The sequence below is a fragment of the Castor canadensis genome, chromosome 10, assembly GCF_047511655.1.
Source record: "Castor canadensis chromosome 10, mCasCan1.hap1v2, whole genome shotgun sequence".
NCBI classification, from domain to species: Eukaryota; Metazoa; Chordata; class Mammalia; order Rodentia; family Castoridae; genus Castor; species Castor canadensis.
In genome coordinates, this window is record NC_133395.1 from 77942556 (window position 1) to 77969751 (window position 27196).

General features: G+C 44.2%; 2 protein-coding genes across 4 annotated transcripts in view; one reads left to right on the forward strand and one right to left on the reverse strand.

Annotated features, from left to right (window-relative positions):
• Mtif3 (mitochondrial translational initiation factor 3) overlaps window positions 1-1345 on the forward strand; it is a 13729-nt gene extending 12384 nt beyond the window's left edge. For all 3 annotated transcript variants that reach the window (XM_074043646.1, XM_020176811.2, XM_020176812.2), the window contains exons 3-4: window positions 137-294; window positions 1099-1345. In XM_074043646.1, coding sequence (XP_073899747.1) covers window positions 137-294; window positions 1099-1317 — 377 coding nt within the window. In that variant the 3' untranslated portion in view covers window positions 1318-1345. The remainder of the gene's footprint in view (window positions 1-136; window positions 295-1098) is intronic.
• Window positions 1297-12850, reverse strand: Gtf3a (general transcription factor IIIA). The gene is made up of 9 exons (XM_020176830.2): window positions 12531-12850; window positions 10322-10422; window positions 6259-6355; window positions 5821-5909; window positions 4676-4749; window positions 3455-3535; window positions 2703-2932; window positions 1824-1883; window positions 1297-1634 (listed from the first exon to the last, which is right to left on the reverse strand). Exons 1-9 carry the CDS (start codon window positions 12837-12839, stop codon window positions 1470-1472), a joined length of 1206 nt encoding a protein of 401 aa, XP_020032419.2. The 5' UTR covers window positions 12840-12850; the 3' UTR covers window positions 1297-1469.
• Between the last annotated feature and the right edge of the window lie 14346 nt (window positions 12851-27196).

Consider the following 27196-nt stretch of genomic DNA (forward strand, 5'->3'; position numbering starts at 1 on the left):
AGCATTTGCTGGCCAGTGAGGTTGAAAGTCAGATGAGGACCATTTAAAGCCCCTGTGGCAGCTTAAGATCTTACCAGGTATGTTGCCAGTTCAAGTTGACTAATCAACAGTCCTGCCACCAAATGTCTCTAACCAGGACCAACCCTGACAAAGGAAGTAACTTTTTCGTCAAATATTGGACAACATGATTTGGACACAAAGAGTAAACAGATTCAACAGTGGATTGAGAAAAAACATCAAGTTCAAATTACCATAAAGAAAAGAAAAAACACAGATGAGCCAGAAAATAAAATGGTAAGTAACAGCAGGTATGAGTAATTACTTGTGATTTTGTTTCCTGATGTAAAAATATAATTGTAGAAAATCTGGGAAAATTACTAAGTAATTCTACCTAGTAATGCTAACAGCTTTCCAGTTTTTCAAAATGCAAGCATACTATTTTTTTTATTAAACATCTTTTGCCATATGAGGAAACTATATACTACTTATTTTACAAAGTGTAGAGTATCTAACCTTTAAAATAAGAACAACTTCTTTGCAGGTTGTCTCTTAGTGCTTACAAGAAACAGCTGAACTGTTTTCTAGATAATGTTACAGTTTAAAATCCTAGGGAGTTTATGGGCTGTCTGTCCCACCTCTGAAGTTGATAACTTTATGACAGTGCAGCTGTGTTAGACTCACTTAGGCTGAGAGTACAGTCCAGCTGATTCAGAACTGCTGGAGCCCCAGGTCTCTATTTTTTTTAAATCACCCCAAGTAACTATGTGAGAATTAGGTGTTGGGAACTGTACTGGGCAGCAACTTTTAGAAGAGGCATAATGCCAAGGCCCAAATCCAGAGCTTGTGTTTTTGAGAGAGGGCAGGCTGCCGTCAAATGTAGCTGTGGCAGAGTGGTGGAACATCAAGCCTTTTCTTGTGTTAGTTACATGGACTTACTATACAGATTTCAATCAGTTAACCAGATATTTGAATTTAGTAGGAAATCATTTAAATAGCAGCAATTGAAGGATGCTGGATTTTGTGCATGTTTGAGTATCAACACTACAAAACATCAAAAGTGCTGATTTTAAATTAATCTTGGACTGTTTTCCTTTTTAGGAGGAGATACTTAACCAAATACTCCAGACAATGCCTGAAACAGCCACCTTCTCAACCAGGCCACAAGCCATTAAAGGAGGAACAGCCTTAACATGTGTTCTTCGTCATCTGAGCAAGAAAGAAGAGAAGACACATAGAGAGGCTCAAGAGACCCAGCAAAGAGACACTTTGAACAAAGAAAATGGAAATGACAGGGAATCAGATGTTCTCCATCAGTAATTTTAATAAAGAAAAATAGGTTTTTTAAGTTCTGGTTTTTTTGTTTGTTTTTTTTGGTGGGACTGGAGTTTGAACTCAGGGCTGCACACTTGCAAAGCAGATGCTCTACCTCTTGAGCCACACCTCCAGCCTTAGAAGAGGCCAGGTGATTCCTAGTGGAGAGTAAGTATTGCAACTGTGGAGAGCACTTTATCTTCCACACAATGCTGTGTGTCTCCATTGTTAGACAAAGATGAGTCTTGCTCCTGTTTCATTTTAGGAGGGATGTATCCACTGAGGCGAGATGCCAAACTCCGTTTTTCATGAGAACGTTTTACCTTTGGGAATAAGGAAGAGAGACAAGTAGAATTCAAAACCAAAATCATCTGTTTTACAATAGTTGTGCACAGCGACATTGGGGCAGACACATGCACAGCAAAGCAGTTGGGAATATTCTATAGACTGGACTAGCTGTTAATAGTGTTGGTTTTAAAGTTAAGAGCTTGCCTGAGTAAGTTTTGACTTACTTTGAGTTTCATTTTCTTCTTGTCAGGATCATGTACAATGGCATGTCTGGTGAGACTTTGCTACAATGAAGGAAAAAGAGAAATGCTGTTTTAAAGACCTCAACATTTGGTAGCTATTAACATGAAAATGCCATAAGACATTTAAATAAATCGTAAACCTTCTTTTTGTCATGTGTTGTTTGGATATTTGACTTCTACTCAATTCCCCAACCAGAGCTAAGGAGAGAATCTGCCTTCAGTCTTTGGCTTAGTGATTTTGACAACCCTTTCCAGGCTGCTCACCATGATGACAGTGCTGCCCATGTCAGTTCACAGGTGTTTCCTAATAGTCTGGGCTGTGCTGAGCAGCTGCAATTCTCTCCTCAGTCTCTATTATAATTCATGGCAAGAGCCTTAAAGACACCAACCAGCATGAGCCTGCAAATTGCACAAGCCCTTGCTGAGTGTCACATTCTCACCTGACCCTGACCTAGATGAGAGCCAAGAGTCCTGTGGTTGTTCAGTTGTTACCCATTTCCCAGTTCCTGGATGATGGCTCTCCCACTTAGCATACATCAAAAGTCCCTGGAGCACTTGTTAAAATAGTAGGCTTCCTGGGCTCTACCCCCAGGGCTTCTGACTCAACTGGGCCAGAGTGGGGCTTGAGGATCTGTATTTCTAATGAATTTCCAGCTGATGCTGATGCTTCTGCTCCAGGCAACACTTTGAGATCCACTGGCTTTGGCAAACCTAGAAGTTCTGTAATGAGTGAAGACCCTCCCCAGCAGAAACAAAGTGTGGCACCTGCTCACTGGTCTTCCCATACCTGCAGGCCACAGGACTTTCCCTGGAGCCCAGTGTGGAAGCAGTCTGGGCTGAATGAGGCAGGGGAGCACTTACTTTCATTGCAAACGTTTTGCCACAGCCAGCATGTTCACATACAAAAGGGCGCTTTTCCTCGTGGAAAGAAAGAATATGGCTCTGGAGATTGAACATAGTTGTGTAGGTCCTACCACAGCCTTCTCTTGGACACCGACAGACATCTCTTTCTGGAGCATGAGTTTTCATGTGTTGCTTAAGGTAATCTTTGCGCTTAAATGTTTTCTGGCATACTTCACATATTATTTCCTCTGGTAGAGTAGACAAAGTTTAAATGACTTCCCTAGCTATTACCATATAGGAAAAATTAATCTCAAAGCATAAATAACACATTCAATTACTAAAACCTATGAATACACACAAATCAGAAATTTCCAAGGATACTTTACTTTTTATTGCTAGGAGGTCTGTCTTGATCCTCCTAAATTCCTGTATCATTTCCAAGCTCCTTGGCTGTTCTACTTGTTAAGGAGCAGTGTTTTTCAGCATGGTAACTGGGCAGGTGAGGAAAATGGGATATTGTCCATACAGAGTCCTTCCTTGTCCCAAGCAGTCCCACAAGTACTAATGCCTCCCAAGACTGTTCACTGGAGACTTCCAGAACCTTTAAGCATGCTAAGTGCACAGCGGTACCAGCACGGTTCTGCTCTCCAGTCAAGAGAGTCAACACATCACAAAACACAATATAGTGTATTTCACTCTTTCAAAGCACTTACATCAGTCAAATACCATCATCAAATATTTCAACCATGCCTTTCATATGTCTGCCTTACCTTTATGGGTTTCTCTCACATGTTTCAGAAGTTCTGTCCATGTTTTTGCAACAAAAGAACATCCCTTTGGACATATATAGCCTGTTTTAAAAAATAAAAGATGGGTGCATTGCCTGTTCTGAATATGCAGTACAAAATAGGAACTTTTTATATATATATATACATACATATATATGTATGTATATATATATATAAAATCTTTCTCTCTCCCAATAATATTCTATTCTGTTGGACTCAAGAGGTGAGAATAAAAATGAGGAAAGGTTTATGTTACAGTGAAATACACAACTGCACAGGAAGGGGCACAGGAAGGAGGCCTTTCTCTCCTTGTCCAGCATGTATGGACTCCAGCTGCTCCCCGCTGGCCCCCTGTTTATGTTCCCTTCCCCTGCCTATTCTTAGGCTTGCCTCTTTTTCCCTTAGGAAGAGTGTCACCAGACTCTTTGTCCTTGGCAGACCACCAACACCAAATCTCAGGAGCTATAGTGCCTCCTTCCTACACTCCATCACCTCTAGTTTAGTTCCATACTGCAAAAGAGTAAGGTATAGCTACAGAAGAAAATAGATGAGGAGAACACAGAACAACTCTGACAGAAATGGACATGTGCAAAGCATCAGAATTGGGTTAATCAGTCAATGTAAAAGCCAGGCTGAATTTCAACCGCTAGGAACTAAAAAGAATGTGGTTTCCTCAAATTTTTGCTCACTGGTCTCCTGTTGAAAAAACAAGAATCACAAATTTTAGGGACTAGGCAATTGAAGTATAGATATCAGAAATTCCTTATGGAAACAGATAATAGATACAAGTAGCTAATGGAATCAAACGTTTGTTGTTGTTAAGTTAAATCTCACTACTTTGAAAACTTCAAACTATTATCCAAGCTTTCTGAATGGCTAACCAGGAAAATGGAACAGGTATGGAAGCGAAGTCTTGGCTAGAGTATAAACCCATTCCTAAGTATATAGCATAACCAGGCACTTGTGAACAACAGTAAGTTTGAACAGCATTGATGATGTAGAACAGATATAGGTGATGCCTCTTTGGACAAGAGAACAAGACTGAATAAGCATATGTCTTGCCTAACATAACTCCTACCTCCTCAACATGACCATGGAACAGATTAGAAAGCATGGAGTAGTCAAAACATTAAACACAACCTACCGGCAGCATGTTACTGACGGGCATACTGTGTGGGCACACACAGGACTGTCCATACATACCCTCATGGACCTTCCCATGTCGTTTCAGCCTGCTGGGTGAGGTGAAGTGCTTCCCGCATCCCTCCTGGGTACACCTGAATTACAACACATGAAGTATTAGCTGATCCATTTCCACAGAGGACTCTGGTTAGGGTAAACAGTACTCTGTCCCATTTCTCCCACCAAAGACTCGCCATTCCCATAACCAAGCCAGTTATATAAAAATAAGGTAAAAATGTAGACCAAATCAAGTTACTGGACCAGCTTTGGAGCAAAACAATTTGAAACAAAACAGCCATAGTATTTCTTTTGTTTATGTGACCAAAGTGAACACTTTTCATCTTCGTATCTCTGAAAATATACTCTGCTATCATGGCTACAGAATGGTACTTCAAGAGGTTGACTTGGCTTAGCTAAACACTTGAGCCATCCTGAACTGTGTCTAGCATGCCTAAAGATGCTGCACAGGGGTTGTGCAGATAAGAAACAGTGGCAGATGCAGGAGCCACAGATAAGCAATGAAAAGCACACGCTAGATTCCTAGCTCACCAAGAAAACACTCAAAAAATGTATGTATCCCTTCAGTGCTAAATCCACTGGCAGCACAAGGATAAGCCACAGACCAACAAAGGATAGCACTACCACTGCAGAAACACCAGGGCCAAGGGCAGTCTGTGCAAGCCAGGAGAGGGCATTGGCCAATCAAGCTGCATAGGGAGCCACCAGCACAAGGCAGTGAGGATCCCTCCTGGCCCTGCGTACCTCTATCCCATCATGTCCAGCCACCCTTTTGTGTCCTCAGCAAACCCTCTAGCTGCAGGCTGAGTCCAAGTACTTTTGGTCTATAGGAAAAGAACAAGTCATATCTTCACAATGACCATAAAACTGAATAGGTTCTATTTGAGTACATAGGTTCTTAGCCTTCCCATCAGGCTTAAGCACGACTGCAATAATCTCACACATTATTCTGAAACTCATTAAGTTTTCTTTATAGAAACAAAAACAAAATGCAACTTTTCAAATGCCCTAATACATAAACGGACATGCACCATACATCAGCGGGAAGGCCTTGGCTAGGAAGCTGTGTCAGGTCCCTTGCTCCCAATCTTTGCATTTTGATCTGAATTCTAGAATTTCAGTGATGTCCAGCCATGGGAAGCACCCACCTGAACAGTGGCTCATTTGTATGCTGGCTCTGATGGACTTTCAGCTGCTGGTGTTTCTTAAAGGCCTTCTCACAGCCTTCAAAACTGCACTGTTTAGAAAAGGTCTGTTAGTCTTGAGGAAAACCAAAGAATTAACAGTTCATAGAAATAGATAAAATTAATTGCTACTTTCACTCACTCACCTCTGTAAAATTCTATCTAATGTCAAGAAGTTTTAAAGATCAGTAACATTGAAAAATGCTTCCATTGGGGTAGTCATCCAATAATGCACTTTAATAGGACAATGGTTACTTATGAAATAAAACCTTTGATTGGGATAGCCAGTGCCAGGCTAAATTTCAGTATCTGACAACAAAATCTGGTTGATGAAAATTTTAGAAATGTAGGGAGTAAATGTAAAAATATTTAGAAGATTTAAGAATATAAAATCTTACTTACTACATACTGTTTTTGTTGGTTTTCATGTTTGCGTTCAAAGTGTTTTTTCAAGTTTGACTTTGTGTTGAATTTCTGATCGCAGCCACTAGCTGTACATCTGTAAGAAATTGTATAAGCCAAAATATTAACAAACCAAGGGAAGAGAAGTTTCAAGATGTGTTTATCCTAGTAGTTTATAAAAGCTAATTATTCCAAAGAATAGTATACAATAGTTTTTTGTGTGTTTGGTTTTTTGGGCAGTACTAGGGTTTGAACTCAGTCAGGGCTTTGCATGTGCTAGAGAGGTGCCCTACTACTTGAGCCACGCCTCCAGCCCTAAAAGAATTTTTAGTAAAGTCAAAGTGAACTGGGGGTGGAAAAGCATGTGCTTAGCATGTGCAAAGCCCTGGGTTCGATCCACAATGCCAAAATGTTAAGCCATACCATATACACCTCTCAACGTTGATTTGACTATCATATAACAAGATGCTTCTTCATCTTCAATCTCTGACATTAAACGCTGCATCAGACATCCTCTATACACTGGCAAAAGGAACAGTGAAAAGCACCAGTCCCAACGGCTAACCCCTGCTCAGGCTCCAATCACACTTAAGTTCAATTAGTCTCAGTTTAGAGTCTAATATCTTAATTTTGCATGAAATGTTACTATAAACTGCATTTGAAAAAAGATCTCAAGAAACTGGTTTCAGCCTGTCATTAGAGGTAAAACAGACACGTGGAGCAGAACCATAAACTATTATGCCCTTGGCATATCACCAAGTCATTGTAGTTCTCCTTGTGTTGCCATCTTGGCCTTGAATGACCGAAATCCTTTGTGAAGAACCTTCTCATAAGCCTGAGTGATGAAGCAGGACTTCCTTTCCAAGTTTCAGTCTCAGTTACTGTTCACTGGTGATGCTGAGCAACACTCCTAATCAGGCACTGTGCACCCCAGGGTAGGTGAGGGAAGCGAGAGACCAGCAGTTAGCGACAGTGGGAGGTGCAGACCAAGGCCCATGGGAACACATGGGAGGGATACTGTGGCAGAGACCACCAGAAGCCCTGACCGCAGGGATAGAGTACTAGTGTTGGCCGGACAGGTGGCCATGTGGATAAGTCCAGTGTATTCTGCACAGCTCCCACAGCGGCCACCTAAAAGAAGATAGCAGGCTTCTTACCCCTCCTTGCCAACAGGAATGCTGATGCAACTGTCTGGGCTACAGCAGGCAGCCTGGAAACTAATGTTGAAGCCCCAAGCTGAGCATGGCAGAGACCATACAGGAGGAGCCCAGGTCACTGAAGAGCTTGGAGCAGCCCAGCCCTTACACTTCTGACTTGTGCATTTCAGCTATACAGGACTAAAAAGAGCCTGTTTTGTTTAAGCCTCTTGTGCTGTTTCCTGTCATTCTTAACTCTAAACCTGATGAAGGCATCTAACTCAACACAAGTATGGGGCAGGAGAACAGGGTGAGGAAGTACTGACAGGAACCAAACAGCAGGTGCAAAGGCAAAAGGATCCTGGCAAATTAGGGTGAGGGTGGTATTAGGTAACCATGGCTGGACCACACCTTCTGTCTGAGTCAAGCACATGGGGCAAGAGAAGCAGAAAAAGGCCAAATCACACAGGCTACTGCATGACACACTAGGAACCTTCATGTAGCAGAGCTCAAAACCACCAGTTTTAAGAGAAACCACCTATGCATGATACAAGAAAAGGCCAGTCAGGCAGAGACAACTGTCCAGGCACTGAGTGAGGACTGATGGCCTGTAATAGGACAGCTGTGGAGGATTCGAGGGGTAAAATAAGAACCTGATGACCTCTGCACAACAGGGAACGGGAGAGAAGAATGAGGGAGTTGCCTTACCTTTATGTGGGTCCCTGCACAGACCACAATACCACTTACCCAGACAGGACAAGGGAGCAGAAGATCAAAGAGAGGGGAGCACAGTTTGAACTGTGAATAAATTTGGTTATGTGCAATTAGAGAAAACCCAGAGAACCAAGTCACACTGACCAGCGAGCCAGTGACCTGGAGCTAAAGAGGGAGGGCTAAGCTGGAGCAAGCTGGAAGAGACCACCACCGAGTGTTCCAGCGGCAATGACCCTCACGGATCCATGTCGTCCTGTGCATCTGGATCCAGCCCTGTTTTCCCTTTAAGGTTTAGTACAGTACAGTCACTTCATTCAGAACTCAACAAGCATAAAAAGGATCAAGCTGCACGGTGTTTCCTCCCATCCCAGCTCCCACCCAACCAGCACCCTCCACCTCAAGGCAGATGAAACATGTCTAGCTCGGTTATGTAACTTTTAGGTATACAAACAAGAGCAAACACAGATACGGTTTCTTCCCTGCTATTTTATACAGAAAGGCAGCCCTGTACAGAAGACCTTCTGCATGGTGGGATTTTTTACTTTTTTTTTTTTTTTTTTTTTGTAATTTTGGCAATGCTGGGGTTTAAACTCACGGCTTCATGCTTGCTAGGCAGGTGCTGTCCTGCTTGACCCATGCCTCCAGCTGCATGGTGGTTTTTCTTATGATCTTATAGAGACCATCTGCATTTGTTTTTGTAGCTGTATAGTGTTCTGTTTTGTCCATATAGTTTAACCTGTCCTTACTGATGAGCATTTGGGTTGAGTCTAACATTTTGCTACTAGTAACAGTGTACACAGACCTGTACTTATTTTTGCTGTGTACCCGTGAGTTCCCAAAGTGAAACCTCCAGGTCAAAAACCACATCTCAATGTGACTTTGCAAGCTATTTTGGTTACTCTTTGCAGGTCTAGGTAGACTATATTCCAAAATAAAAAATAAGTGTCACATAGGGTCATTGATTTTGACAAGTACTGTGTACTTGAACAGGGACTGAAACAGCCACCTTCAGTTATTCACCCCATTCCTGCTCACTAGTGTGCTGGTAGGATAGGCCTGACTGATTCGTCCTCCACAGAGCGGATAGCTCCCCAGTGGAAAATGACAGTGAAGTCTGATCTGTATCAAGAACTCACCTTTCTCAGGACCTTATGAGACATGAGACATTTCACATTCACCAGAAACATTGCTGACCAAAGAATTATCTCATAGAAGATTACAATATTAAATCTTAACATGTGAAATCCTGCTACACAACTGTTTCCTGTTAGTGTCCTACATATAGCTCTGGACAGCTATTAGGTCTGTTTCCTCGGGGAAAACTTTTATTATTTAGTGGTTCTCAAAGCCAGACCAACAGCATCACCTGGGAACCTGGTAGAAATGCTGGTTCTCAGGCCCCACCACACATCTACTGAGTAAAACTCTCGGCTGGGTCAGATCTGGAGATCAAAACCAAAGCCTCACTCATGCTAAGAACATGCTCTACTACTGAGCTCCCACCCACACCCTCTGAAGCTTGTGTCTAACAGGCTCTTTGGGTGATTCTGTGGCACCCTAAGTTTGAAATCCACTGCTTTTTAGTAGCAGATAGGAAGGCAGTAGCTCCACCTTTCAGAAATAGCCAGCAACTCCTATGAGAATGAAATTAAAACTCTTACAATGGAGGTGTGAGGCTTAGTTTTAGGAAATAAGGGCTAAATTACTAAAAGTTCTGTCTCTTCATGCTCATATTGCTTATAAAGGCTGGGCAGTTCATATAATTCCTGACAAAACGGAGGCAGGCATTTTCCAGGGAACTGCTTTCCATCTAGTATGTTTCTCACTTACTTTCTATGTATTTCTATTTTATTTTCATGTGTTATTATTGGGTGAGACAGAGTCTATTGTTAGAGTAGCCTCAAACTTATGATCCTCCTGCCTCAGCCTCCCGGGTGCTGGGATTACAGGTGCACCACCACGTCCAGCTTCTCATTTACTATGTATTTTAAAGGGAAAGGGAAGTATATACTCCAGAGAACTTCACAATAACTGAGTCCCAAATTTATTACACAAATGACCCACAGAACCCCTTCTCTCTTTTCACATTGAAAACCCCTTCTTTATGATGCAAGCAGCTTCACATCCTCGATCCTGTGACTTAGCACTCACCTCACCAGGTCTATACGCCAAACACAACCCCTCCAAAGACCTAGAGTCAGTCCTCTACTCACACAAACGGCTTTTCCCCAGTGTGAATCAGGACATGGCGACTCAGATGGTAGTCCCTGACGAAGGCCTTGCTACAGCCTTCATAGTCACAAGCAAACGGCCTCTAGCAGGAAGAAAAGAAAAAACATGTCAGTCCTGACCTGGAGAGTTAGTAACTCTGGTATTACTTAAAAGCCTATAATGTCTAACAGGCAAAACCATAACCCCCCTCTCCAGAAACAATTTCCACTCAGGAAGTTAAGTACCTGCTATACCTAGGCAAGATCCAGTTTTCCTACATGAACTTACACAATATAAATGTCACAACACACAAAGTCACTGTAGCAAAATTTTGGCCCAAGCATAACATCTGAAATAAGCAGGCAGCCTTCTCAGGAACAGCATTGCTAATCTGCTCCTAATAGCTGCAGGCTTCCCCAGTAAGCCCCGCTTCAAGATCACTTTGGCATGAGCCCAGCCTGTCTGCACACATCCCCACCACAGCACGGTTTCACAGTCCAAAGGCAGCCTAGGGCAGAGGAAGGAGCAGGTTCTGCTGCATCTGGACAAGTCCAGTATTTGTGCTAAGAAAATGTCAGGCACAGCTACAGGAAAATGTGTCATATCTGAAATGACAGGGTGTCAGGGAAAAGCAAAGAAAGCAACTCACAACTCTTAACTGCACCCTCCATTCCGGTCCAGGAGGTGGAAGGCCAGATTCCATCCTGAATCTTTAGAGAAAGCCATAACATGCCCCAAAACACCAGTTTGGTGTATCCATCTGGAAGGCATTTCCCCATGACACACAAGAGGTCAGAACCAACACCCCAGTCAGAGTGCTTGGAAGGAAGCCAGTGGACAAGAAGACACAGGTGAGCTGTATAACCAGGGGCAGAGCCACAGAACCTTCTCACTGCCAGTCACGGCGATAACAGTTGTCAAGTTAACCACTGTGTGAGGTCTGGGACAACAAAGATGACTCTAAGTTTTCCAACCTGTATGAAGAAGATGCCAGTGCCAATATCCAAATACAGTAGTGCAGTTCTAAAAACGAAGGTGAGCTCTACTTTGAACATACTGGTAACAGAGCCTGGAATGTGGAGGGACAGAATGGGCGAGAGGAAGAACAGGGAGGTAGGGCACACAGGATGTTAGGAGTGAAGGCAGTGAAAGAGTAGGACTGATGGGTGCATAAGCATGAGAACAGAAGAGGAGCTGGGGGAAAAACACCAAAAGGAAGCGCAAAAGAGCTAGAGGAGAGGGCCCAAGGAAAGGAATGCCAGCCTCCAAATGCTGGAGAGAGTGAGGATGGAGATCAAGAACACACACGGAGAAGGTGACACTTAAGTTAGGGTAAACATAAGGAGCAAGGGCAGTGACGCAGGCCCTGGCTTAAGAAATTATGAGCCTTCTAGAAAACTGGGAAACTGTTTTCAACAGATTCCTTGGCCAGTTGAGTCTTGTTTTCCTCACCTGCAACAGACTGCTACATCACATCACCTTATCTGCCATCCCCCAAGGCCTCCACTGCCCTCAAAATAAAATCCAAACGCTTATCCTGGTCCGTAGATGATCCCAGCGGGCCTTCCACTCAGGCCTCACCTAGTCCCATCTCCTCACCTAATCCCACCTGCTGCCTTCCCATCCCAAAGGCCACTGGCTCCCTTCACAGTTCTCTGCCTATTTGCGCGGCTAGATCCTTCCTTCCCACTGGTTCCTGGTCCTGTCTTGGCTCTACTTTTCTGCTTCTTCCTATCTAGTCCTTGGTCTGCGGCAGCAGAAGCCTGGCTGTGGTGTTCTCAGCTCCCTCGTAATGAGTTAGGAAAGAACACGTGCTTCTAGCACAGCCCCGGCACTGTGTTACCCTCTGTGCCAGCTGCAGGAGGCGGGTGCTTAGAGGGGGTGTCTGACTTTCAGCGCGTGTACAGATGCACAGATTATCGGGAGGTGTTTGACAGGGATTAAGACCAAAGAAGAGAAAGTTGTTTAGGAAGCCCTGAACCCATGACAAGAATATCGCGGTCCTACAACAGAGGTCCTATAACTTCTTGCCCACTTCTCAGCTCCATCCCTAAGCCAAGGCCGGGACTCCACGGCGGAACACGTCTGGCTAAACGGGCCCTGCACACCCGGCTCCAAGCAGCCTGCCCCAGGCCACTCCGGCAGAGGCAGCGGGCGGCCACCGCCCTCCCCAGTCCCGGGCGGGCGCCACGCCCCTCCACGGCCCGTTACCTCCCCCGTGTGCTTGCACAAGTGCGCGTCTAGCTTCCAGGCCTTGTTGTAATGGGCGCTGCAGTCGGGGAAGGAGCAGATGAACCTTCTAGGCAACTGGGGGGGAGGCGGGGGCGGGGCGGGGCTCTGGCCGGCCGCAATGAACGTGTCCGCGATGGTCAAGGACGACACAGTCTCCGCCACCGAGCCCGGCGGCTCCAGGGCGCCTGAGCCTTCAAGCCACCTGCCTGGTGTGCAATCACGTGCCGAGCCACTTGCCGTCCCTGGCACACTCTCCGCGCACTTCCGGGAGCGCGGCCGCGCCGGCATCAGGTCCCACCCCTACGCCGTGGCTGCGCATGCTCTGAAAGGCCCCGCAGGCGTGCCCTACCGCGCATGCGCTGGAAGGCTCGGCGGCAACGAGCCCCTTCCGCCCAGGGTGAGGCGACTGGAGTCCCGAGGCCCCAGCGACTGCGAAAGGGTCCAAGTCAACGTAATATCCAGAATAGTCTTTAAATCCGACTTGTTTCCTTATCCTCCACCACCCTCTAGAAAGTAGTTGCCTTGCATAATTTAAACTAGCCCGTCAGTTCGCCCTCCTTGTGGATTTGTTTTCTTGCATGCTGGCTGCATCTTCCTACTGCAAACTCCAGAAAAAAAAAAAAAACCCTGAACTCTCGTGCTCCTTACAATCTCTTGGAGATCTTTTCAAAATTCCAAAGCCCGGGCATACCAGGATCAATTAAACCACAATTTCTGGATGTCGGAAACAGGCATCCGTATTTTTGAAAACTCTCCTGATGATTCCAATGTGCAGGAAAGCTTTGCTGCTCAAGGTGGGCTATGGACCATCCACATCACTAGAGTTACTTGAATCAGAGACTCCAGGTGATTCGATGCATATTACATTTGGAGAGGCACTGTTGAGAGATTTACAGGAAGATGGAACACGTGGAACACGATGTTCCAGGGGTGAGCTATTTCTCATATTCTACAACGTTCCACATTATTAAGTTAGCAACTGTCTGAAGCTGATGAACAGTTCTCTGCACAGAAGTACAGTTTGGCAAACAAGCTGGGACTTAATCCTGAAATGGAATCCTCACTTTGTACTCACTCCTAGCCTCAGTCTCCTCATCTTTAAAATAGGAAAGATGATAGTGACACCTGTCTGAGAGAGCTCATGAAAACAGTGCAAAGAGAGGGTGTTTGTGATGGGGGTCCACTTATTGCTTATTTGCCACTCCAGCCCCTCCCCAAGGGATTTATCTATGCATATTCCATCTGCAGCTCCGGAAGCTAGACCAGGTTTCCCTTGTTCTGGCTCTGGCTTTCTCCTCCTACTGCTTCATAAACATGGTCTAGGCACATGGTGACTCTGAGACCCTCCTTTCTCTTGGTTGCCTGAGCCCATACTGCACAGCTATGGCTCTCCTGCTGCGTCCTTGACTTTTCCTGTCTCCTTAGTTTTTCCACCTTCTTGGCTTTTTACCCATGTGCTTCTGCTCAGCTATGACAGGAGAGCACCTGCTTACTCTTCAGTACCTGACTTGGATTCTAACTCTAAATTAACTATTGGACTTTGGATAAGGTTCTTTGAATTTCTTTTGTTACTCTTTTACTGGAATTGTTAGTAGCCACCTATTGGGTGGCTAACAATTTTTAGAATTCTAACAATTTTTAGAATTAGATATTAACTTGTTTCATTTATGTGTCACTCTCCTATACTAGCTGGCCACATGTACCATCAACCTCCAGTTCTCCCAACAACTGTCCATGTAAGCAAAGCAGCTAGTAGAATCTACACCCATGCCATGCACTCGACATATATTGGCCTTACTATTATTGTTATTTCTCTTTCCCGTGAACTGATCTGTGACCCCACCTCTTTTCTCTCTGCATTTTATTCTCCAGTGGGTCTTTCCAACACCCCGTGTTTCTAAAGTGGATTTTAAAAAACTTGAATATCCAGGGGTCACCTCAAACCCAAAAATTGTTAGAAGTCAATAGTCTCACTATCCCTGTCTAGCCACATCACCTTCTGCCCTTTTTACCACCACCAACAGTCCCCAGCCATGAAAACTTAGAACAGTGGTTCTCAAGCTTGGCTGCACATCAGAGTCCCTTGGGAGCATTTGAAAATGATGATACCTGGATCCCCACCCACACCAGTGAAAAGTGTCTCTGATTCAGGGTTGAAAGCATGCACAGTGTCATTTGATTTTTCCTTTGCCCTCCCCTCGCTGGCTTCTGCACCTTCCCTGTCCATTCTCCCTCTCAGCAGGTTCTCCTGCCTTCAATCTCTCCTGCATGGGTGGCCAGTGTCTTCTCCCTAAAACACCCGAGACTTTACAGATTTAACTTTGCAAGACTAGGATTTACAAAGCATTTTTATTCCTCAAAACTATTATTCCGGCTCAGGTGAGAAATGGGGTCTCCAGGCTCAGATCTCCTCCAAGCCCAGATCAAGTGCATCATCCTAGAGATAAGCAACACCTGACCACTGCAGCCCCACCCTTGCCTGCCCTTGGGGTTTTGCAAGCCTTACTTTGTGTAGCACTGCGTAGATGGTCCTCAAGTGTGTTGGGCTATTTTTAACCATTCAGACATATTATTTCCTCTTCCCCCACCCCCCCCCCCCGAGTTCAACTTGATCTCTGTAAGGGTAGAAACTGGAAGATTTTCGAGTCATCTTTAGCAAGGTGACATGTATATGAAAGGCTGACCTTATTTGTTAGTTGAATAATGAAATTGTAAAGGTTTTATGTGATTATCTTCATTGAGGAATCTTTGGTATGCAAGGAACATAACCCCACTCAAACTTATCCAATGAGAAGGGATTTAGTGGAAAGATCAAGGGGCTCTCACTAAACCAACTGCAGAAAGGCGTTGGGATAGAGAGTTGTCTGCAGACAGCCCTTTTCTCAGTCTGTCACTATTATGATCTGCTGTCCTCCTCAGTCTCACTTCTCCTTTGCCCCCCAGGCATTAGTGTCCTGTGTACCTGTATGTGTGTGCCTTGCTGGCTCTCTCAACTTGCTCCCCTACTCCTTTCCCTCCTGCTTCTTTCTGTTCCTACCCAGGCTTCAGGCCCTCCCAGGCATAGTCCTCTCCCCTGCCTGTCTCTCCACTCTTCTCTGCAGATCAGCTTCTATAAGACTCTGAGTTTCCTCCCCTGTGGCTGGTTTTCCAAAGGCTCTGGCTTCACCCAAGCAGCCTGGACCTCACATAATCTGTTCCTTTAACTGACTATGGATAAGGACCCCTGAAAGACAATTTGAGGCTCAGCTAGGATTCAAGCTTTTCCCCTGGCCCAGACTTCATTCTGGAGAGGATAGACCATGGATCATGAGAGTGAAGCCTAAGGGTTAATGTAGCCTGTCCTAGCTAGCAATTTCACTTACTAGCTGCTTCGCCGTGTGACTTTGTTCCCTCCATAAAGGGGGCCCAGCTTTGTGACTGCATTGGCCCTATAAGATAGAAGCAGCAGTGTGTAAGGTCTAAGCCTAGGCCTCAAGAGACTTGTCTGTGATTTCCTGTGCCTCTGCCATTGCCACGGAGGTGATATTTCTGCATTATCCTGTCCCAGGAAGAAGAGACATGAGGAGCAAAGTTGACCCATCCCAGTTGAGCCTAGCATGGGTCGGCCAGTCCACAGAACTATAAATGATAAAAGACTGTAAACTCTTGAGCTGTAGGGTGGTTTGTTATATAGCAATTTTGTGGCAGTAACTAACTGATACACTCTTTGATGGTATAAACACTCAACAAACATGCTCAAATCTGTTTCATCTTTTAAACAAACAAATCCTTTTTAAATCCCTGTGGTCTCCCTTTTGTTGCCTGACCACACTCCTTCCCCTCACAGCTAAGTTAACAAAAGACTAGACTATACTCTTCTTCCTCTATGCCTAGTCACACTTTCATCATCATCATCATAGAAATTTTAAGCATACACAAAATATCGATCAATAAAAAGAACCCCAGGGAATCTATCTCTCCAGCTCAATAGCCTTCACGTTTTTTTTTTTTTTTCCATTCTAGTTTCATCTAACTGCCTCCACTCCCAGCCAAAGAGTGGGAGTGAGCCAAATTGGCCCACTTTCATCCATGTGGAGAGAATTATGCTGTTCAGGAGCTATTCTTCCCTAAAACCACTCCAGATGTTCCCAATTCTCTTCTTATTTCATGAAGCCTTAGACCTTCTAACACCATCTCAACGGCTATAACTTTATTATAAGTACAGATATTGAAAACCAGGTAACTTCCCCTCTCAACATCTCCACCCAATAATTTAGAAAGAACTCACTTCAGAAAGAAGTTACATAAAATAAAAAGCCATTTTCCCTCCCAGCTCTAACATTCCATGACTCTTTGGCAGGAGAGAGGGAGATGGCAAGACACTTTTGAGCTAGAACCTGGCAACACCTCCAGCTCTAACTTTCTATGATTGCATGATAAAAAGGGAGATTATGATAATTTTTGAACCAGAGATTGACGTGATAAATATGGACAAATCAAGACAAAGAGAGTAGACAGTAGGATTAGAAGGGAGAGTCCTGGAGTAGGAAGGCATATTAAGAGTTGGAGGTTTGTTCTTGAGGGGGTGACCAAGTAACTAGAAAGAATGGAGCAAGTAGAAGACATTTGAGTGCTCAGGGACAATGACAAGTTGTGGTGGTTAGAAGCTTTGAAATTTGGCAGACCTGACTTTGAACCCTGGCTCTATTGTACATATTTGACCTTGAACCAGTTATTTAATCTCTGAAGTTCATGTTTTCTGTATAATGGACAATACCTATGTACATGACTTGTGAGAATTACATGAGATAATTAATTCATGCAAGATGCTTAATACAGGACCTGATATACAGCAGAAGGTCAAGACTTCCATCTTGTTAGTAAGTCTCCTCCTTGCCTTCCTTGAACTGCTTGGCTTCCACTCTTTAATGAAACAAGTTATCATGTTGGAGACATCTACATGGAAAGCATTGAGAGTCACCTCTGGCCAAAAACCAGCTAGGAACTGAGGCTGTCAGTCAGCAGCCCTTCAGGAACTAGGTCCTGCTGACAACCATGTTATCTACAAATGGATCCTACCCCAGTCAAATCTTCAGATGAGACACTAACCCTGACTCACTTCTTCCTTGTGGCCTGCGAGAGACCCTGCAACACAGAAATCAATTAAGCTCTGCCTCCTGACCCACAGAAACGTCAAGCTGGGCATGGTAGTATACACCTGTAATCCTAGCAGTCAGGAGGCTGGGTCAAGAGAATTGAGAGTTCAAGGCCAATACCACCCTGCATATGACCAGTTTTGTCTGATCTTAGAAGCTAGGCAGAGTCAGGCCTAGTTAGTACTTGGATTGGAGAGTTCAAGGCCAGCCTGGGCTATACAGTAAGACCATGTCTCGAAATGAAAGGAAGGAAGGAAGGAAAGGAAGGGAAGGAAAAAAGATTGAGATAATAAATATATGTTGGTTTAAGCCACTAAATTTGGGAAGAACTTGTTATGCAGCATAACTGGTACATAGTGTCAAAGATTTTTACTCCACAAAATAACTCTAGTCCTGATGACTCTGAACTCACATGAAGGAGAGAGCATTTAACAAAAAATGGGAAGGGGGCGCCAACACAGAACCCATTCATCTTCTGTTTCTTGTAACCAAAATGCATGCATAGTGTGACAAAATGAGTACGATGAGAGCTGGACCACAATATCTTTTCTCTCCTAGAAAATCTTCAATGGGTGATCCCTTTTATCTCAATTTTATTATTTTTTTTTGCAGTGCTGGAAATTGAACCCAGGGCCTTTAACATAAATATACCTATAATTTAAAGAAGCAGCAGCCCATACTCTCTTCTTTTATGGACTATATTATGTGATAGAAAGACCTTTAGATTGGTCCCTATTGTCACTAACTTCTTGAGTGTGACTCTGGGTAGCATTTCCCAACCTGTATTATCTCATCTCCAGAATGCAGGAGACAACCCTATCCTGCATCCCTCATGGAACTGTTCCAGGCATCATGGGATATCTTCTACCTCAGATTCCTCATGAGTCAATTGAGGATACTGGTGCCTACCTCACAGGCGGTGAGGATTAACCCACAAAGTGCTGTAAAGCACAAAGCAAAACACAGACTAAAGGCACTTGCTCAGTTAATGTTATCTCTTCTCTATCATTATCGACAATCACTTTTGTCAGTCATGAAATGATTTACGTTCACATACTATGACAATGGGTTCCTAAATACTGAGCCAGATAAAAAGTGCCTGAATGAACTGACACTATTAGATTTCCCAAGGTCATCCCAAAGTGACAGTGGTTCAAAAGGGTTCCCTCCACTTTGCTTCTGGATGAACCACATTCTGGCCCGCAGTTTCCTGGAAAACCTTGAGGGGTCACTGATTGTCTAATCACCCAGTTAGGACATACCCCAAGGTGTCACTTGCTCTGTCAGCAGATTCTTCACCTCTCTCAGCATCTGTTCTTTGAAAGCATTCCCCCATGACTTCACTAGGATGTCTGCTTATCTGGAATCATCTGGTGAACAGTGTTTACACACAGTTCCATTTTTTCTTCTTGGTTATCAGCTCATCACGCCATTCCCACCAGACTTCTCTAATTAGCCCTCCTCTCACTTGGTCAGCTCATCACATTTTCCTGCAGCTGTAATTGCCCTGTGAGGGTACCACAGGCCTATGCTTAATCACTCCCATCCACTTCAAATCCATTTTAGTCTGCAGGAGCCAGGTTCCATCTAGCAAGAGAGGCTTAATTGCTCTCTGATTACCTACAGGGTCAGGCGCTTGAGTGTGCACGGCTCCCATCTACAGCACATGCAAGACTTGTGTGCTTGCTAATTTTCTCTGACAGCTTTTTCTGCTGAGCCACCAGAAATGCCCCTGGCAGAGGTGAGCAGGTGCCATTAGAGAGTCATCGCCTCATTTCTGGATGGCTGTTTGGCTTACTTTTGGGGTAGAATCCATCTCTCTTTCCACCTCCACTGCTACCATTTTGATCCAGGCTACCACTGACCAGTGGTAATTGGGTTTCCCCTACCCAGTTGCCAAGGGATCCCTTCCAAATGCTAGCAGTTTCAGGAACATCCCACAGTCCTTAGGATAAGTCTCAGTTCCTTTCTAACATACGGTAAGGTCTTAGAGGACCCAGGCACCCTGCATGGAGCTTTCTCCATTACTCACCCCTGACCACCTCTCACTTCCCTTTACACCATACTGTGTACAGTTGTATTTGAGGGTTCTGCATTCACAAAATCAACCAACCCCAGGTTAAAAATAATTTGAAAAAAGATGTGTCCATACTGAACATGTGCAGACATTTTTCTTGTCATTGTTCCCTACACAATTTAGTGTAACAAGTACTTACACAGCATATACATCACATTAGGTATTATAAGTCATCTAGAGAGGAATTAAAGTAATGGGAGGATGTTGCAGGTTCTATGCAAATACTAAGCCATTTTATATAAGGAACTTGAGCATTCTCAAATTTGGGTATCCTTGGCGGTCCTGGGACCAATCCCTTGCAGATACAAGGGAACCACTGTACTACTCTCTTTGTTTGTGCCATTCTCTCCTTCTTGGCCCCTGCTAACTCTCAAACTTTACAAATGCTCCCTCACCCATCAGGTGGCACTTTAAGGGTCAGTTCCTCCAAAGAGCTTGTCAGATCTACCATTGGCCAGCTGGTCCTGCTCTATACCCCACAATTCTCTGTGCTTCCCTCTTCATAGCACTTAATCACTTCATTGCATTTTTTAAATTTAATTAATCTTTCCCAGCAGCAATGCAAACTCTGTACAGACATATCCATATATCTACTCACCAGTGTGTCCCCAGCCCTTAGCACAGGGTCTGGTATATGGCAGGGGCCAGTAAATGTTTTTTGACTGAATCAATAAATTTTCCACCACTGCCACATGAAGCAGCAGAAAAACTGTGGAAATGTTATGTACTCATGTATGAAAATGGAAAAATGAGACCTGTTGAAACTATTCCAGGAATGGAGGAAGGGTGGATAAAGGAGGATGATGGAGGGGGTGAATTCAACATGATATATTATAAGAACTTTGGTAAATATCACAACATAACTTTAAAAAGGATTTTTAAAAATAGCCCCTCTTGCCCCTACTCTCATTTTCTTCTTAATCATATTAGGTCAATTTTTGTCCAGTTTCTATAGTAAGTGTTTTAAACAGCAGCTCATTGAATCTCCCCATCATGGCTCGTCAGGCAGACATTACTCTTGGTACTCCTGGATGAGGAAGCTCCACCCTTGACCATGAGAGCTGCATCAGCTGAGCCTTTCTAACTGACCACGTGCCTGCTGTAAGATTCCAGTCCTCCATGACCCATGCTGGAGTCCCAGCAAGTTCTGTAAGTACTTCCCTTACAGTGGAGATGTTTACTTATCAATAACATCATCCCATTTTACCCTGTCTGAGGCTAGAGAGTCATTCGTACTGCTTTCGTTAGAGCACAGAGCAGAAGCATATCAATTTTTAAAATCTTTGACATAACTGTTTATTCCAAAAAAGCATCTATTAACCCTTCTTAGAAATCAAGGGCCTAGAGACTGAAGCAACCCCATATGGAAAAAAGGATCAGCTGCCTGACTTCAACAGCCAAGACCAGAAAGCACAACTACAGGCCAGGGCTGTCAGCCCAGTGCTTCAGGCTCTCTCGTGTTCTGAATTTGGGATTTTATGCTTCTGTTTCCTCTACTGTGTGGTCATGACTGTGACCTTTGGACTCACTGGGGCACATGAACAGTGACCTTAAGCTTGTCTAACCATTCACAAGTGCCACCAGCTCTTCGCCACAGGCAGGTGAATTGCATATACCTGCAAAAGCCCTCTTCCCTCTTAACTGCGGTCAATACCAAGTCCTTGCTGCTCAAAAAAATTCAAAGACAAATTATGCAGTCTAGTTTTGAAAAAGCACCAAGCAGGGCCTGTTGAATAGCCCTTTATAAATAGCTGCTAAATGAGTAGGTTAATTGCTGGAGGACCAATGAAGTCAGCCACCTGCATACAGGTGCTACACCCAGGAGGGCCCAAAATCATAAGTTGCAGATACAAGACATCTCCAGGATTCTCTCAGCAGCAGAAAGATGATAGAACAAGAAAGTTTGTCAAGTCAAGCCCTCCTAGAGAGCATGAGGAAGCCTGTTCTGCCAGTCCAGACTACCAGAGGTCTGGTGGCCTCTGGTCCCTGCAGCAGCAGTTTTGAACTTGAAGCAGGTACCCCCTCCTGCACCTTTCAAGCAGTGAGCTTGTCTTACTACAAAGTCTGTATTCAGGATTCCCAGCCTCTATTCCAGGCTGACCAGTGTGGGAGACCAAAGGAGACAGAAGTGCGGGAGCTTCTGGGACATTCCTTTCTTGCTGGACACTGGGCCGGCTTCAGAGACAGGAACCATCTTTCCTCAGGTGGAGGGCTGAATGGGGCAAGGAAGGAAAGGAAGAGCCTCTGTGCTGCTTGGGACATCCAGGGCCCTGTTTGAGAGTTTGAGTGCTGCATGCTGGAAAACTATGGTTCTGATTTGTGTGATGATATGAACTTGCCCCAGAATCCCAAAAGGGTCTCTATTAAGGGTCAGTTTACTTGTGGACAAAAGAAGTTCTTGAAGGTTCATCTACTGTTCTGTTCAATTTTTCTCCTTTCTAGGTCTTTCATCATCCCTTTCCCCCATCCTTTTGAACCAGGTGCAGTGGCTCATGCTTGTAATCCCAGCTATTTAAAAGGCAGAGATCAGGAGAACTGCAGTTTGAGGCCAGCCTGGACAAAATGTTAAGAAGACTTCATCTCAACAGACAAGCTGGATATTGTGGTACATGTCTGTAATTCCAGTTACTAGGGAGATATAAGTAGGAGGATCATGGTTAGACACTGGCCTGTGCAAAAAATGCAAGAGCCTATCTGAATGTTTTTTTTTTTTTGACAATACTGGGATTTGAACTCAGGGTCTCATGCTTGCTAGGCAGGCACTCTACCACTTGAGCCACTCCACTAGTGCAAGACCTTCTCTGAACAATAACTAAAATACAAGGAGCTAGCACTTACATAGCAAGTGCAAGGTCCTGAGTTCAAACCCCAGTACTTCTAAAGAGAAAAAACTACTATTTGAGTATAACAAGTGTACTAAAATTGTCTTTACTTAAACACTCTTCTTTTTACTTAAAGAAATTATGTAAAGGAGTGGCAATAAATAACTAGGATAAATTTCTTGGGTTTAGCGCTCACAATGTTAAGAGGCACCTGGAAGGAGCAGCTGTCTATGTGGGTGATTGCAAAGGTTCAGGAAAGTGCTCCATCCCATAGGGGTTCCTCTACTTTAAGCCTGAAGTCACACAAGGTAATTGGGTATCTGGAAAGGTGTATATGTCAGCACCTTCCAGTCCCTGACCTGGGAGGTGGAACAAGTGGAGACTCCTGCCCATCCTGTTGTCTAATCTGGACACAAATCTGGGAAGAATCTTGCTGGAGACGCAAGCTGGATAGTGCTGAAGGTGTTTTTATGACTTGTAGGTATTTAGAGGTCACCACTGAGATCATCTGGGGTCCATCACCAGCCTCCCTGCCAGGCTGTCCCCAGAGGTGTTCCCTGGGGCTGTAGGAGCCATCCACCTGCACAGGTGTGGACAGCCTCTGGTGACCTGGGGCCAAAGTCCAGCAACCTTGCCTGGAGCAGGAGCAGGTCTGAGCTGTGCTTCCCATCCCTCCCCTGTCCCCTGGGAGCATTTCTTTAATAAGCCACCTGCACCCAGATTCCTGTCTTAGGGTTTGCATCTGGGAAACTCAGAGTCAAGTCATTTTATAAGGCTGGGAATGGAAAACAACAGGCTCTTCCTTCCCTTTTGTCCCCCTCCCTTTTCTTCTGCTGTAGAAGCCACAATTTTATGCTTATCTTAGCCTTTCTCCCCTGTATGTTCTTTTACAGGTAGAAAGCATTCTACAGTGCTGCTTCCTGATTTTTCAGTTTAGAGATTGTCTACTAATTTTCCTCTGAAACATAATGATTAAACCCTACCCCAGTTCACTTCTCTCCCTCCATTTTTCTAATATGATATAAAATGTAAAATTTATTACATCCTATTTTCTAAGCATATTGCATGTATTAATTGACTTAATTCTCCCCCAAGTTCTATGCAATGTTTGATTGAGATGGGGGTCTTACTAACAATTTACCTGAGCTGGCCTCAAACCATGATTCTCTTGATCTGTACCTCCTGAGTAGTTGGGATTACAGGCATTATCCACTGTTCCCTCAGTTGACTCTTTAAAGAGGCCTCTGAGAAAAATTAAAAAGAAGAAAAAAGAAAAGAAAACAAAAGGAAAAAGAAAAACAAAATGAAGAGACCTCTGAGGGATGGGGCATGGGGCTCATACCTGTAGCCCTAGCTACTCAGGAAGCAAAGATTAGGAGGATCTCAGTTCAAGGTCAGCCTGGGCAAAAAGTTAATGAGACCACATCTCAATTAATGAAAAGCTGGGCATTATGGTGCATGCCTGTCACCCCAGCTATGCAGAAAGCATAAATATGAGAGCCAAGGTCCAGGCATAAACGCGAGATGCTATTCAAAAAATAACTAGAAACAAAAAGGGCTGGGAGAGTAACTCAAGTGGTAGAGCACCTGCTTAGTAAGCATAAGGTCCTGAGTTCAAACCCCAGTACCACCAGAAAGAACGAGAGAGAGAGAGAAAGAGAGAGAGAGACAGAAGGGGGAGGAAAAAGAGAGAGAGAGATGAAGAGAAGAAGGAAAAAAGAAAGAATGCCTCTGAAGGGCCGAGATGTAGTTGGGCTAGTGCTGTGCAAAAAGGGAAAAAACAGTCACCGACTTACTTTGTGGACAAAGGCCATTGCAGGGCATCCTAGCAGATGCGTCTGAAATCCTGAAAGACCCTGGAAATGCTTGGGTTTCATAACAGAGCAAGAAGACTTGGCATTTGTACCCTCTCCCACTCTTTATTGGAGGACACTGGCAAGTTTTCTATGCTCTTCGAGTCTGGGGTCTCTCATCTGGCAAATCCCTGCTGTGAGGATTGGTTGAGGGAATGGGAAAAGTGCTCAGTGCACAAAAACCACTCAGCAAATGACAAGGATCCAAGGTTCAAGTTCGAGTCCTGCCTCTCACCATCTATGACCAGCTCCATTCTCTTCCTCATTGCTGTGAACCTCGGTTTGCCATCCATGCATGAGTCTAAAGTGTCATTTTTTCATGATTGTTGGACTTATTTCATTTATTATTTGCTGATGTCCCCTTCAGAATAGGACCCAGATAAGCTTGCACAGCTTGGCCTCCTGATTACCACTGTTGTCATTCACCATAGGGTTTGGCAAAGATAGCAATACCAGTTAGTAGTGTAGAGAGTACAGGAAGTGTTTGCTAAGCAAGTGCTCTACCACTTGAACCACACCTCCAGCCCTTTTTGCTTTATGTTATTTTTTTCAGATAGGGTTTCATGCTTTTTTCTGAGTCTATCCTCGGACTGCAATTCTCCTACTTATCCCTCTGGAGTAGCTGGGATTGCAGGTATGAGCCATGACTCCTGGTCTGTTTGTTGAGATGGATCTTGCTGACTTTTTGTCTGGGCTGGCCTCCTCCTGATCTCTGTCTCCTGAGTAGCTGGGATTACAGACATTAACCCAGCCTTAGCTGCTGCTTTTGTTTTGTTTTATTGAGACAGGGTATTGCTATGTAACCCAGGCAGTCCTGGAACTAATCTCTGTAGTCCAGGCTAGCCTTGAACTCACAATTCTCCTGCCTTAGTCTTCCTAGTGTTGAAATTACTGGTGTGTACCACCACACCCAGATAACCTCTTCTTTCCCTCCTCCTCCTCCCTCTCCTCCTCCTTCTTCTCCTTCTTCATCTTCTTCTTCTCTTTCTCCTCCTCCTACTTCTTCTTCTTCCTCCTCTTCTTCTTTTTCTAACTTCTTAAACAGACTTTCAATCTGCTGCTCTATTTCTCATACCTCCCCTCTCCTAGAGGAAAGACACGATCAATACAGGGGCCAGATCACCTGGAGCTGGGCCCTAGCTCCATGCTACCTCCTGACTACGTGGACCAGGGCAAGCCATTCAAGTTTGCTGCACCTCAGTTTCTCCATCTAAATATGAGGATAATAGCAGCACTGAGTTATTATGAGGAGTAAACAAGATCCCACATGTGCAGGCTTGCTTTGGTTTTCTTAGTAATGATGGTGGGTTGAACACTTATTTCTGCTTCTTTCTGAAGCTCCAGTTAAATGACATTAAGGACCTTTTTCATAAAATCCAGAGACAGGATTGTAGCAACAAAACTGTGGGTGCTGGAAGAATTAGGCAATAACTGGTCCCGTGACTCAAGAAGCCTTAGGGAGAATTAAATAAGTAATACAAGTCAGGCAGTCAGAGCAGTGAGACGCGCTGAAACTACTGTGGAGAGTTGTTATGCTGGTGGAGAAAGAGAGCACTTTGGAGAGAATGAGATAAACCCACCAACTTCCTGAAAAAAGAGAGACGAGAGGGGCAGGGAAGGGACAGAGGGAGGGAAAAGGATTCAGCCATTGAAACAAACAAAATCCTGTCACTTGTGGCAACCTAGATGGAACTGAAAAACATTGTTTTAGGTGAAATAAGCCAGGTACAAAAAGGCAAATACCTCAAGATCTCACTCATTGGTTAGGGGGTGTGGTTCAAGTGGTAGAGCCCTGAACTCAAACCCCACTACTGCCAAGGAAGGAAAAAAGGAAGAGGAAGGAAAGAAAGAAGGGAGGGAGGGAGGGAGGGAGGAGGGAAGAAAGAACTTTTGTAGAAGTTGAAAAGTTACTCCTGTAGAAGGAGACAGAACTGTCACTAGAGGCTGAGAAGGGTGGGAGGGAGCAGGGAGAGAGAAGGGTTATAAAAGATGCCAAATTACCATGAGCTAGAAGGAAAAGTTCTAGGTTCTAAAGCATTGTAGGTTAACTCTAGACTACAGCAATTAATTATACATTTCATAATACCTAGAGAGGAGTCCGAAGGGTCCCAGCACATAGAAATGGTAAATATTTGAGGAAATGGAAATATGGAAATGCTAATTACCCTTATCTGATCATCACACATTTTATACATATGTCAAATGGTCACAGTGTACCCCATAAATAGGTACAGATATGATGTGTCAATTAAAAAAAAAAGAACTGATGGCAGTTAGTGTTGCCTAGGAATGGCAGGTGAAGGGACTGAGTGATGTTAACTTGCTTCTAACCAAAAGCAAATTTTGAATGACATAGGGTAGGGGGATTTGGAAAAGGAATTCTCTTTTTTATTAGAATATATTAATTGTACAAAGGGGTTTCATCGTGTTATCTCCATATATGCATATAACGTGCTTTGATCAAATTCATCCTCCCTTTTGTAATTTTTAATGTACATTTCATTATTTTCATACATGCATATAAAGTACCTCAATCATATTCACCCTCCATTCTCTTAATAGGACTAGCCAAAGGGCTAGCCATGTATTAAAATGATGCAAAACATGGTCAACCTTCCATTTGGGAGAATGCCAGGCAGTGAGCCCCAAATGGATGTAACCAGGAACAGACAGGCTCAGTGCTTGGTTTTCAGTTGACACCCATGGCTGCCACCAGCCCATAATGAAGCACACAGATTTCCCAGTACAACTGAATGCA